General features: G+C 39.6%; 1 protein-coding gene across 2 annotated transcripts in view; it reads right to left on the reverse strand.

The window, feature by feature from the left end:
• cadpsa (Ca2+-dependent activator protein for secretion a) overlaps window positions 1–13,029 on the reverse strand; it is a 563,574-nt gene that overhangs the window by 472,954 nt on the left and 77,591 nt on the right. For both annotated transcript variants that reach the window (XM_041192084.1, XM_041192085.1), the window contains exon 3: window positions 9,863–10,195. In XM_041192084.1, the coding sequence (XP_041048018.1) occupies window positions 9,863–10,195 (333 nt within the window). The remainder of the gene's footprint in view (window positions 1–9,862; window positions 10,196–13,029) is intronic.

A 13,029-nucleotide genomic window follows, 5' to 3' on the forward strand; every position in this document is an offset into this window, starting at 1 on the left:
AAAACAGCTTAAAATGGATTTTCCACAAAAATAAGCATTTTTAATCAGTGTCTGGTCCTCCACCTACCCAAGAGCAACTGGATTTTAAATTGCTGACAATGACAGTTAAAAAAAAAGCCATGCTGAACCATTTATTGGTTCCATTGATATATAGTAGTCAGTTGCTTTGTGGATTTAAAAGTTTTCAACATTAAAACAATTAAATGTACCTACCTGTGCTTTGCACTGAAACAAAATGTTTTGTTTGACGAGCCTTGTTTAACACTCGCAAATGGACACAAGCAGTGGAAGCTTGCCATGCTAATTATTTTGGTTTGGGGATGTGGCCAATGTGGTGGGCAGGACCAGCTTCCAGCACCATGCTTTTTAAACTAGCATTAGCAATCTCAGAAACTCAACCCAACTTGCATCTAAAATTCCTTCATCTTTTATGCTGATTTGGCCAATTTCAGGCAAATAGTGGGAACAGCAGGCATGGTGTTCTGCGATGTTAGTGGTTGTCAATAGTAGGGGCAAACTGCTGCTGGTAGTAAGGATTGGGTATCCCTTAGTTTAGAATATGCAATTCTAATCTGAAGTTTCTTAAAGGATAAGTATTACAGAACTTCCCAATTATTTTGATTACCTTCCTTCAGTATAATAAATTAACAAAAATCTATTAGAAAGTGAAGGACAAGAAATAATTAGTAACCTTTAAATCTAATCCATTCTCATCAAAAGTCGCAATACTTTGTATTCTGCATGTCAACAAAATAACATTCTTTGCTTTGAATGTCGTATAATAATGGATTATTTAAAGCAATGACTTAAAACAAAACACAAAGCAACAAACACAATCTAGTAACAGTATTTTTCAACACTCAGGATTCTGTTGATGATTTATTGGTTTTTACATTCCTGTTTTAATGCATACAACCCATTCAGATATAATGAAAAAAGAAAAAAATTCAATCCCATTAAATCACATATTAATTTTGCACTATTGCTTTAATGTATCATTGACGAAATTGCATATGTTGGCAATGTTGCTATCAACCATTAGTGTTCTATTAAAATGCATTCAGAAATGTAAACTGTCACATTAAATGAACATTCCCATTAATATGTTTCCTCAGGGTGCCGTGACTGGTTTGTGTGCAGTGCACCACAACAGTTACGCTAACATGATGACATCTGACATTTTATTTTTTAAAGGTTACTTGCCCCACTCCCTGAAAATGAAAGTAGAAGAAAATTCCTGTTCATTCATAAAGACATGCTAGTTTGACACCATGCCAACAGAAATCTGCTGTCCCTGCATGCTATCAGCCTGAACACATGGCCACATGTTAGCTCAGCACACCATCTGTTAATGCATTTCACCCAGGAAGCTTTTGAATTTGACTAGAAATGACAAATTCATGGTGCACACCCATAAGATGCGATGTTATAGAAGAATGAACTTAAGGACAACAGTATCTGTAATTTTATGAAATTAAGAAATGCTGAGGCTTGCTAATGACAGTGGGCTAGAACGCATATCTTTTTAGCTCAGTTAGCTGTGCAAGATACCAAGTCCAGGACAATGGAAAGTAAGTGTCCTTCCTTTGGTGGCTATAAGTATCTTGAACTGAGGTCACCTGAACTCAGTTCTTAGTAATTGTGGATCTGCAACATAAACATACCATAATTTAGCAGTAATACTAATTAGAAGTTCACTTGACATCTTTCCTCCCTTCTTCAATTCAGTGGTATTGGGTTCACATGGCTCCATACGCTTAAGTATCTGATTGCTACATATCTAGTAATGGTTTCTCCTTCTGTTCCCACTCTTATATCCAGCATACCCCAAGGATTTATCCTTGAATCCCTCCTATACCACATCTACACAGGGCCACTTGGACATGTTGCACAAGTTGCACATACATGTACACTTGATGACACCTAGCTCTACCTGTGCCAATCTCTCAAATGCCTCTGTATTGACAGACTGATTGTCCAATACGTAGTCTCGGATGAGCAGTAATTTCCTCCAGTTATACATTGGGAGCACTGAAGACATGATGGCCTCCATCGCAAACTGCAAAGGATTGTCATTGGTTTCATCACCAACCACACCCCCTCTCCCCACAACCATCCCCACCTCCAATGACACTGTTTCAGGTTGAATGAGGTTATTCACAATCTGGGCATACTATTTGATCCTGAGTTGAGCTTCCCTTCCATTACAAAAAGACCACCTGCTTTCAACTATATCATTGGCCACCTCCAGCCTCCACTAAAACCCTCATCAATATCTTTGGCATTTCCATACTCTAATACTTCAATGCTTTCCTTGCTGTCCTTTTATTCTTCACCATATATAAACTTTAACCCATTCAAAACACTCCTGCCCGTACCTTGATCCACGCTACATCCTATTCATCCATCACTCCTGTTCTTGTTGAACTACACTAGCTCCCGGTGTCCTAACACTTCAGGTTTAAAGTTCCTACGGCCCAGATTTCACTGGAATCATAAAGTTGAGGCTATCAGTATTTGCCATTATTACAGGATAAGTCGGACAGCAACTTCTGGCATCCCTACCTGTGCAGTTAAGTGAGGAAATTCAGAGGTTGCTGTCAGAAATGCCATGCTCCTACTTAGGGTGCAGTGTTGTAGCCATCCTGGATAGATTCAGCATTGAAATCACTGTAACGGCATGGACCTGGCGTAACTTTCCACTAGTCCCACATTACAGATAGATGGAAAGTTAAGGCAAGTGCATTCAGGAATACATGAGTTTTGAGCAACTTAATAAGTGATAATTATTGCTGAACAATATCTGCGGGTCTGAAAAATTACAAGTATTGAAGAGCACCACATAAATATCTGTTGTTTTTGGCATGGCTGTAGGCATGAAAAGGAAGGAGTCCCTTCAGCCTATGTGAGTGCTGTAGCACCAAGCTTTGAGATAGATTTGAAGCAAAAAGGGGAAACAATGACAAGATAAGCTGTTTTAGTGATGTTAGTTGAAAAGAGAAAAAGAAGAATTTACATTTCTAGAGCACCATTCATGAACTTAGGACATCCCAAAGTGCTTTACAACCAATTAAATACATTTGAAGTGTAGTCACTTTTGTAATATAGGAAATGGAGCAGCCAATGTGTATACAGCAAGCATGCACAAACAGCAATACAATAATGACCAGATATAGATAAAACTATGAAATAAATGAGCGCAACCTAAAATGTGATAACTTGTCAGGTTAAAGGAATAAACATAGCTTGAATTAATTCAGTCCTGCAGCAAATATAACTAAAAATATGATTTTGTGCACACACAGGGTTGCCTCACAAAGGTTGACACGCACTGTAGCTGTAGTTATATATATTCTAATACCGCCCTTTGTGGGCGAGAGTTACTTTATTGCAAAGTACATGATCTACATTAGTCATAGCCATTTCCCTTAATAGTCAATTTTGAAGCCATCTTGCTATTAAGGAACCAAACCACAAATTCAGGCATTTGTGGTGTCAATGATGGTGACCCATGCAATGGTTAAAATAGGGTAACTGTCAGACAATGCCAGTTTGGGAAATTAATTGAATTTTATCCAATAGACTGCTATTTTGAAATCCCTAAGTTTATGAAATATATTGGTGATGTCTTTCTCATGCTACACTCTACAACAATTCTCAGCAAATGTTTTAGGAAGTTTTTTATTAAACCAAAGTGGGAACAAAGAGAATCCTCAGCAATTTCCCAATCTCTCTCAAGCTGACAAGAGTAACATATTAATGCAGAAAATGCTTTTGTAATTCAAAGGACAGCAGTTGCAAATCTAGAAAAACATTTTGACTAATAAAACACCATTTATTTGGATCATACTCCAAATACAGATGTACCTAATTTGACTAAATATTCTTACACAACAGAAATTTACAGCAAAAAGATTAGTAATGATAAACCATTTGACAGGTGCCCCGATTTAGAACTGCAATTCTATATATCATCTCTTATCCTGTTTTACGTTGTTATGGGCTTATTGAAATCACAAATTCCAGCTGGCCACCATTTTAGCCAGAGGCCTCATGAATACATGCAACTCAGTTCTATAATACAATTAAGACCCCAAGCTTGTTTTAGTAAGAAATTACCAGTGAAAATAGCAGGATTGGTCTTTCAGCACCACTAAAGCAGGACTCAAAGAAACCCACACCCGCAAGTAACTGGATCATACAATCTGTATACTGTTGTGCTGATTGGATTGTCAGGAGAATTTTCAACTTACGGGTTGTTTCTTTCTTTCTGGCATTTCTGGCCTTTATCACATACCATCAGCAAGCTTTATCTACTATTACCACCAGATTCATTTGGATGGAATAAGAAGTGATGCAGGGAGTAGTATCAGCAGCAAAGTAGGCGACTAGCACGAGCAACAACAGGGCTATTAGAAGACAGCAGCTGAGGGGGCTGGGGCTGCTCATAGGAGTCCATACCCAGCACCAAGCCACTTTCTTGTCTTTATCTGAAGAGAAGCTTATTCTGAGTCTACACTTCACTGGGCAAGTTCCTGCAGGCTCCGACTTCCTGCTGGATCAGGTGCCTGTGCTTAGTAAGTAACTCATGCTGGCAGTAGATGGATTAACTCCAAACATGCTCCACCATTAAATTAGATCATTGCTTATCTGTACCTCAATACCATTTAACCACCATAGCTCCATATCTCGCAAAACCTTCACCTAACAAAAATCTATCAAGTTGTCTTCAACTCCTAGCCTTTTAGGGAAAAGCAAAATACTGTGGATGCTGGAAATCTGAAACAAAAACAAAAATAGCTGGAATAACTCAGTAGGTCTGACGGAGAGGAAGACAGTTAAAGTTTCGAGTCCATATGACTCTTCAACAGAACTAAAGAAAAATAGAAATGAGGTGAAATAGAAACTGTTTGAGGGGGGTGGGACAGGTAGAGCTGGATAGAGGGCCAGTGATAGGTGGAGCCTTTTAGGGAATAAGTTTTCAGATTTCTACTACTCTTATCTGAAAAACTGCTTCCTGACTTCCCTCCGAAATGGACTAGTACTAATCTTAAGATTACATCCCCCTTGATCTTGATTCCCTGCCAGCGGAAATGCTTCTCTGCACGTTCCCTATCAAATATTTCTCACTCCTTAAATACCTTAATCAGAACCACCCATAACTTTCTGTACTCTAAGGAGTAAAAATCAAATTTATGCAACACTATTTAACCCTCTAATCCCTGATATTTTGATACTCTGGTGAATATGCTGTACCTCCTTTCAAGGCCAATGTATCCTCCCTGATTGCAATGCTCAAAACAGAACACAGTACGCCAGATAGGGTCTGACCAAGGTTATCTATAACTAAAACTTAACTTTCCTTCATATTCTTATTGAAATAAAAAAATGGAATTTAGAACTATGTGTACTTGTCTACTAGTGTTAAATGATTATTTGTATACTTGGGCTCAAAAATCTCTCTGCTCCTTGACTGTTCCTAATTTCTCACCATTTAGGAAATACTCAAATTTAACTTTCAGCTTAAATGCAATAACCTCACACTTGCCCAAATTGAACTTCACCTGTTAAAATTTTGTCCACTCACTCCATTTTTATTCCCTTTGCAGCCTCTTGCTCCCATCTGCACAACTTATTGTACCTTCTAACTCATCTACAAACTGGGATCTACAATTCTCTATTCCTTCATCCAAGTCATAAATATGATGAAAATTGAGGCCCAGAACAGATCCCTGGGAAACATCACTTAATACATCTTGTACATATCCTCTATGTCACTCAATTTCCTACCTCCCAGCCAATTTCTAACCCAAGTCAGAAGGCTACCTCCAATTCTATGTGCTCTCATTTTGCCAATAATCTTCCATATGCCACTTTACTGAATGCCTGCTGGAAATCTATATAGATAACATCCCCCATCTATCTTACTAGGACTGCCTCAAAAAGCACAACTAGATTAGTCAGACGTGACGTACCTTTAACATCACTGCAGGAGCTCCTCATGGTAGCGTCCTAGGCCCAACCATCTTTAAACTGCTTCATCATTGATCTTCCCTCCAACATAAAGTCAGAAGTGGGTACATTAGCTGATGATTGCACAGTGTTCAGTACCACTCACTATTCCTCAGATACTGAAGCAGTCCATGTTCACATACAGCAAGGCCTGGACAATATTCATGCTTGGGCTAATACATGGCAAGGGATATTCACTTCACACAAACGCCAAGCAATGGCCATCTCCAAGAGAGAATCTAACCATCTCCCCATGATATTCAACCACAATAATCACTGAATTTGCCACATCCCCCCACTCATCAGCATCCTGGGAGTTATCATTGACCAAAAACCGAACAGGACCAGCCATATAAATACTGTAACTACAAGAACAGGTCAGAGGCTCTGGATTCTGCATCGCGTAACAAGGCACATATCAGCAGTGGAATGGAATACTCTCCACTTTCCTGGATGAGTGCCGTTCTAACAACAATCAAGTATCTTGACACTATCCAAGACAAAGCAGCCTGCATGATCAGCACCCCATCAATAACCTTAAACATTAATTCCCTACAGCACCAATGCACAGTGGCAACAGTGTGTACTGTCTAAAAGATGTTGACTGCAGCAACTTGTCAAGGCTCCTTTGACAGCACCTTCTAAACCTGTGACTTTTACTACCTTGAAGGACTAGGTAGTACAAGGGGTAAGATCACCACCTGCAAGTTCTCTCTTATACACGTGACTTGGAACCAAACTAATGTTCCCTTCATTGTGGTCAAAATCCTGCAACTTCCTCACTAACAGCACTTAGGTGCACCTATACCACAAGGACTGCAGCGGTTCAAGAAAGTGGCTCACCATCACCTTCTCAAGGGCAGTTAAGGATAGGCAATAAATTCAGGCCTTGCCACATCCCTTGCTTACGTCCCAGAACAAATTCAAAAGTCATGTTGGCCTTTTATGATCAGCTCAATTTTGTTCAAGTGACAAATTCTTGTAGCTTTCCCTAATGATGTTGGATTCGGCCCTCAGTCATGCACTCAAATGACCCAACACCTAGCTGGAGTTAAAATCAGGGCTACAGTTGCCAGCTTCAAGGTTTTGTTACTCTGGGAATATGAGTGTTTAAGGCTCTGACTGTTACTTTTAAGGCAGGCAGCAACCAGCAAGAAAAATTAATTGATGGGAGCTGGTTCATGTCTGGTAGGAAACAGACTCAAGGAAATAAATGGTCTACTCCTGTTCCAATATTCCAAAGAAATCAGAATCTGGGAATGCAAGACAACAAGTTTTGGATCATTATGTCAAAAATTTACGAAGTGATTATTTTAATACATGCTCAAAAAATCTTGCAGGGTTGGAGCAGAATCATTCTGGGTTCTTTTAAACCACATTCAGACTGCTTCCTCATAATCAACTTGCATAAAAACACTAGGCTTTGAAATTATAGAATAATATGCAATGGACACTTAACGAGTTTATCTGAAATGACTTTGTACTCTATTGTAGCAGAGCATTAACCCATTTATTTTAAGCATTTGTACATGATTGCCGACAATGTAATTTTAGGGCCCTAGTCTCCATCCAGCCATAATATGAAAGTGAGCATCAGAGAGTTAAGGGCAGCATCACATTTACACCTCCAAACTTCAATGTCTCAATATCTATTCGACACACCCAGAAATTTGAGCTCCTGGTTTGGAATGATTGACCTGTGAATCTAAGTTGCGATCCTTTGGCCTGCATCCGTCTTTCGGATGAGATGTTAAACTAAGACCCCATGGTTCTAGTAAAAGAGCAGGGGTGTTCTCCCCAGGTTCAGGCCAATATTTACTCCTCCATCAACATCACTATAGAGAGTGTCCAGGGATTGTGGGGCCTTGCTGTGCATAAATTGGCTGCCACATTTTCTATTTTACAACAATTGGCGATGAAAATGCTTATGGACATCCCAGGATCCTGAAAGGTGCTAGATAAATAGTTTCTTTCTTTCTCATATCACCCGCTCTCTGAATTCTGTAACTGGTTTCAATGTTCTCCCAGAAAATGTATTATGGGGGAAAAAAGCGATAGTTGTGTTTTCCCTTTAAGCACTCATCAAAATTTGCCACTAAATTACATCAATGGAAACACTTGCGTCAAGAGAACAAAATGCCTAAAAAAAAATTAACATGCAATCCAGAAGCAACTGCATCACCTGGGTATAAATCCCTGGGCAAAATTACTTCTTGAAACTGGAACTGACTTGTAACTGATAATTTTGAAAGCAGTTGACAGGACATTTCAAATAAAAACAGGAAGTGCTGAAGATTTAGAGCAAGTTGGTCAGCAGAAAAAAGACAGGTTATGATTTTTCAAGTGCGTGCCCTCCATTAGAACTGATAAGGTTATATAGGAACACATTAATCTGCGGTTCCTTCTGATAAATACTGACAGATCTGTTTTATATTCCCAGCAATTTTTATTTTACTGAAAATTTCCAGGATTCGCAGTTTTTTTTTATTTCATAGGAAATTTCTTTCAATTCACAGACAATAAACATGGAATTTTTTGACAAAAGTTTCCAGGCTTGGAGCAATTTTCAACTATCAAAAATGTTGTTCGATCCTAGTCCCAAAACAGTGTACTTGTAGAGTCAGTCTAAACAGAGCAGCTGCCACTCAGAGTATTTTGACAGGGGTTTGTATTGATATTTGGACGACTATTATCCTGACAAAAACATATTGCATGTATACATGGAATAGCAATGGTTTTATGTTTTTGTTTCAAAACTTATTCATGATGTAAAAACCAAACTCACACAAGAAAATTTCACTGTGTGCTGTGTCCTCTATCATGTTGATGAGGACACAAGATAACCTACATGTCCATTTAAATGACCCAACTTATAACATCAATTTTGACCTTTTTCCCCAAGACTTAGTTTCTGTCTGTTCAAGTGAAAAAAGTAATTGCTTGTATTACTTTAGGTAAAAATTACTCCTGTGATGAACTGGGGGTGGGGGGTTGTGTGTTGGGGAACTCACTTGAAAGATAAAATAAATTTTACCTGCTTAATTGCTGCTGTCATCAAATGCTTATAGTTGTGAATATTTTTAATTCTCATTACAATAATACGTGGGGCCTTAAGTGGCCTGAGTCAACAAATCTCAGCCAATAACTATCACCTTCCACTGTGGACATGGCACAACACACGCATCCCTTACTTATATTATCCTTCCTCCTCAAATTCCAAACTCAGGCAGATTCTTACCATGATCTGAAACTTTATCATTCACAAAGTGAAAAACAAGTTGCCAATTCACCATCATTCCTTTGCATTTCCCAACACAATTTTAATTTAAAAATTTCAATGAAATATAATGACATTTTCACTGCACTTAAAAAAATGTACTGACATAGACACCAATTGCTGAGATATTCTTCCATCCACACAAATTTAAATTTTTATTTCAACAAGTGGAATGAGTTATGTGACTAATATTTTGTTTTGGCTGCCAGATAAAAGAAACAGTAATGTGACAGCTCATTCAACAGCAAACACAATGGACCCCAGAAATGTTGACATTTTTAATGACATTGATGGTTGGAACTTCCTTGTGACATTGCTCTAACAATGACAGCTTGCAGATAACATTGCTCAGACATTGAAATATTTTTATTTCCTCATTTTTATTTTGTAACCAGATGAGATCTCATGATCATGGTCTCTAAAAACTTCTGCCACTGGCTACAAATTTGTTCTACAAATTGAAACAACAAATCACTAAATAACTGAACCCAATAGTGACAGCAATCTGCTTTCCTACAGTGCATTAAGTCAATAGGGTGGGCCATAATAGGAAACAAAAAAAAATGCCTTTACCTGACAGGCGTTGTACAGTAGTTGATGCTCAAACTTTTTGATCCCCAGAATTTGCTGGAACATTTCATACAGCTGCTCCTTGCTGAGGATCAGCTCCGATGCTGCACTAGCTGTCATTCTGGCTTGCTGCTTGCGTGGATCCTCTTCACCACGATATATAGCATCAAACTTTGCCATCCAGGAACTCAGGACTGTCTCCTTGCTGAGGCCATCAATTTCTGGCAAACTTCGAACTCGCTTTTCAATATGCTTCTTAAACACCTCTCGAGAATCGTTGGCAGAGCATCCACCACTTTGCACCATTCTGGACACACGATCACTTTTCAAAAACACCTGGGATATATGAAGTAATTTAAACAAGTCATTACGATTACTTTTTTTTAGATATTACTAAAAAAAAAATTTTACAAAAACAATGCTTCAAATTAAATTCTCAAATATTTCACGACAAAATAAGGATTGATCTATGAATAGCAGATAAAGAAGTTGAAAAAACAGTGCTTTTGTCCAATTCTGGGTACCACATTTTAGGAAGGATGTAAGGGTTTTGGAGAGGATATAAAAGTTTTACTAGAATGGTTCCAAGGATGAGGGATTACAAGTACATGGATGGACTGGAGAAGGTGGGGTTGTTCTCTGAGCATGGAAGGCTAGAAGGAGATTTGATAGAGGTGTTTAGAATCATGAGGGGTTTAGATAGGGTAAATAAAGTGAAATTGTTTCTCATAACTGAAGGATTAATAATCAGAGGACACAGATTTAAGGCGATTGGCAACAGAACCAGAGATGGCCTGAGGAAAAGCTTGTATGCAATGAGTAGCCAGGGCTTGGAATGCTCTATCCCTATTATTATGCAATGATCTTCTCTCACTGCTAGCTTTGGATGCAGGTTTGCTGCAGAGGCAATGAAACACTTTGAAATATAGTCATTGCTATGATGTAGGGAAAGATGGAGGCTCATTTGTTCACGCATGCAGCGCTGAGATAAATACCCAGACAATTTGTTCTCCTTTCCTTCTTCAACTAACCTGTGCCATACACACTCTATGGAGACCCGGTCTTATCGTTCTCCACTTGTTACAACCCCGACTTCTGCAGCTCTATGTTCCAGCTCCCTTATACTCTGAAAAGCTCCAGATCTTGTTCCCTAGCTCTCAGCCTGATTTCTGCCACTCCTCAGCTCTACATCCTATCCCTCAACCATAGGTCATTCCCAACCTTCACCCAATGCTGGACTTTCACTGTCCTAGCACAGGATTTCATCACTGCCAACTCTCAATGCTGCACTTTCCTGCAACCATTGGAGTGAGCAGGCAGGACAGGGCTGGGAGCTGCAAGCAAAGTGAGGACTTTAATATGAATATAGATTAAAGGTCCATTACAAATATCGCTGGAAAAAAAAGAGACATGTTGAAGATTTTTGTCTTGCACTCAACAGGGCACTTCGCAAGAATACCAATATAAGGAGAAAACAGCAACTTATACTGTATGAGAAGAGAGTGCTGATTGGTTGGCAAGTGGACTCTTATTGGGAGAGGCGTTGCCATGGAGAATGCACTAGTGGTGGTGACTGACAATTAACTGCCGAGTATTGTTTGACATTTAAACCAGGCAGCTTGACCCTGATTGGTCAAGGTACTGCCCTGAGGAACAAGTCAGTTTGTTTTCCCCTTATATTAGCATTCTTGCGAAGTATCCTGATGAGCGCAAAACGAAAAGCTTCAGCATGTCTCTTTTTTCAGCAATACGCCAGTTCTGTACCACCAAAAGACTATTTCATTACAAACATCACAGAAAAATATTTTCATGAGGTCTATTTTATAAAATGCTGGAGCTTTGAGGAATCAGTCACATTAAAAAACAAAGCAACTGTCATTTTTCTAATGATACTTGCATTGGAACTTGACTTCATGCAAGTAGGGACGCTGCACATGTGCCATTTCTCAGCTTCATACATTGGTACCATATTTTAGAACCAAAATGGCTCCAGCATCTTCCTCTTTCCAGGAACCAATCAAGTTTCAGCTCTCTAGTTTACTCCCACTCACTGAGTTCCCAACTCGTCCCTCTCATAGAAACATAGAAAATAGGAGTAGGCCATTCGGCCCTTCGAGCCTGCTCCGCCATTCATTATGATCATGGCTGATCATCCAACTCAATAGCCTGTTCCTGCTTTCTCCCCATATCCTTTGATCCCTTTCACCCCAAGAGTTATATCTAACTCCTTCTTGAAAACATATAATGTTTTGGCCTCAACTACTTCCTGTGGTAGTGAATTCCACAGGTTCACCACTCTCTGGCTGAAGAAATTTCTCCTCATCTCAGTTCTAAATGGTCTCTCCTGTATCCTCAGACTGTGACCCTGGTTCTGGACTCCCCCACCATCAGGAACATCCTTCCTGCATCTACCCTGTCTAGTCCTGTTTGAATTATATAGGTTTCCATGAGATTCCCCTCCTCATTCTTCTGAACTCTAGCGAATATAATCCTAACCGGCTCAATCTCTCTTCATATGTTAGTCCCGCCGTCCCAGGAATTAGTCAGGTAAACCTTTGCCGCACTCCCTCTATAGCAAGAACATCCTTCCTCAGAAAAGGAGACCAAAACTGCACACAATATTCCAGGTGTGGTCTCACCAAGGCCCTGCATAATTGTAGCAAGACATTCCTGCTCCTGTACCCGAATCCTCTCGCTATGAAGGCCAACATACCATTTGCCTTCTTTACCGCCTGCTGCACCTGTATGCTTACCTTCAGCGACTGGTGTACGAGGACACCCAGCTGTCATTGCACATTCCCCTCTCTCAATTTGTAGCCTTTCAGATAATAATCTGCCTTCCTGTTTTTGCTACCAAAGTGGATAACCTCACATTTATCCACATTATACTGCATCTGCCATGCATTTGCCCACTCACTCAGCTCTCAGACCCAAGCAGACCACTCTCCCCTTTTACACCCTCTTGACCCTGCTTCGGTAAGGCCTGCCTCCTCAATTGCTTATCCTGGCTCCAGCCTTTCTGTTCATTCCCTCCTAAGGAAAAATAAGGGGTTAAAGCAAAATCTCTGGAGGTTGGAACTACAGGTTTGTACCTGAGGCTGAAGTACATCAGCAAGCTCAACAAAACAAGCACTGTGGCCCACAGAGCCAGGTCAAGACAAGATCACTTC

The sequence above is a fragment of the Carcharodon carcharias genome, chromosome 7, assembly GCF_017639515.1.
Source record: "Carcharodon carcharias isolate sCarCar2 chromosome 7, sCarCar2.pri, whole genome shotgun sequence".
NCBI classification, from domain to species: Eukaryota; Metazoa; Chordata; class Chondrichthyes; order Lamniformes; family Lamnidae; genus Carcharodon; species Carcharodon carcharias.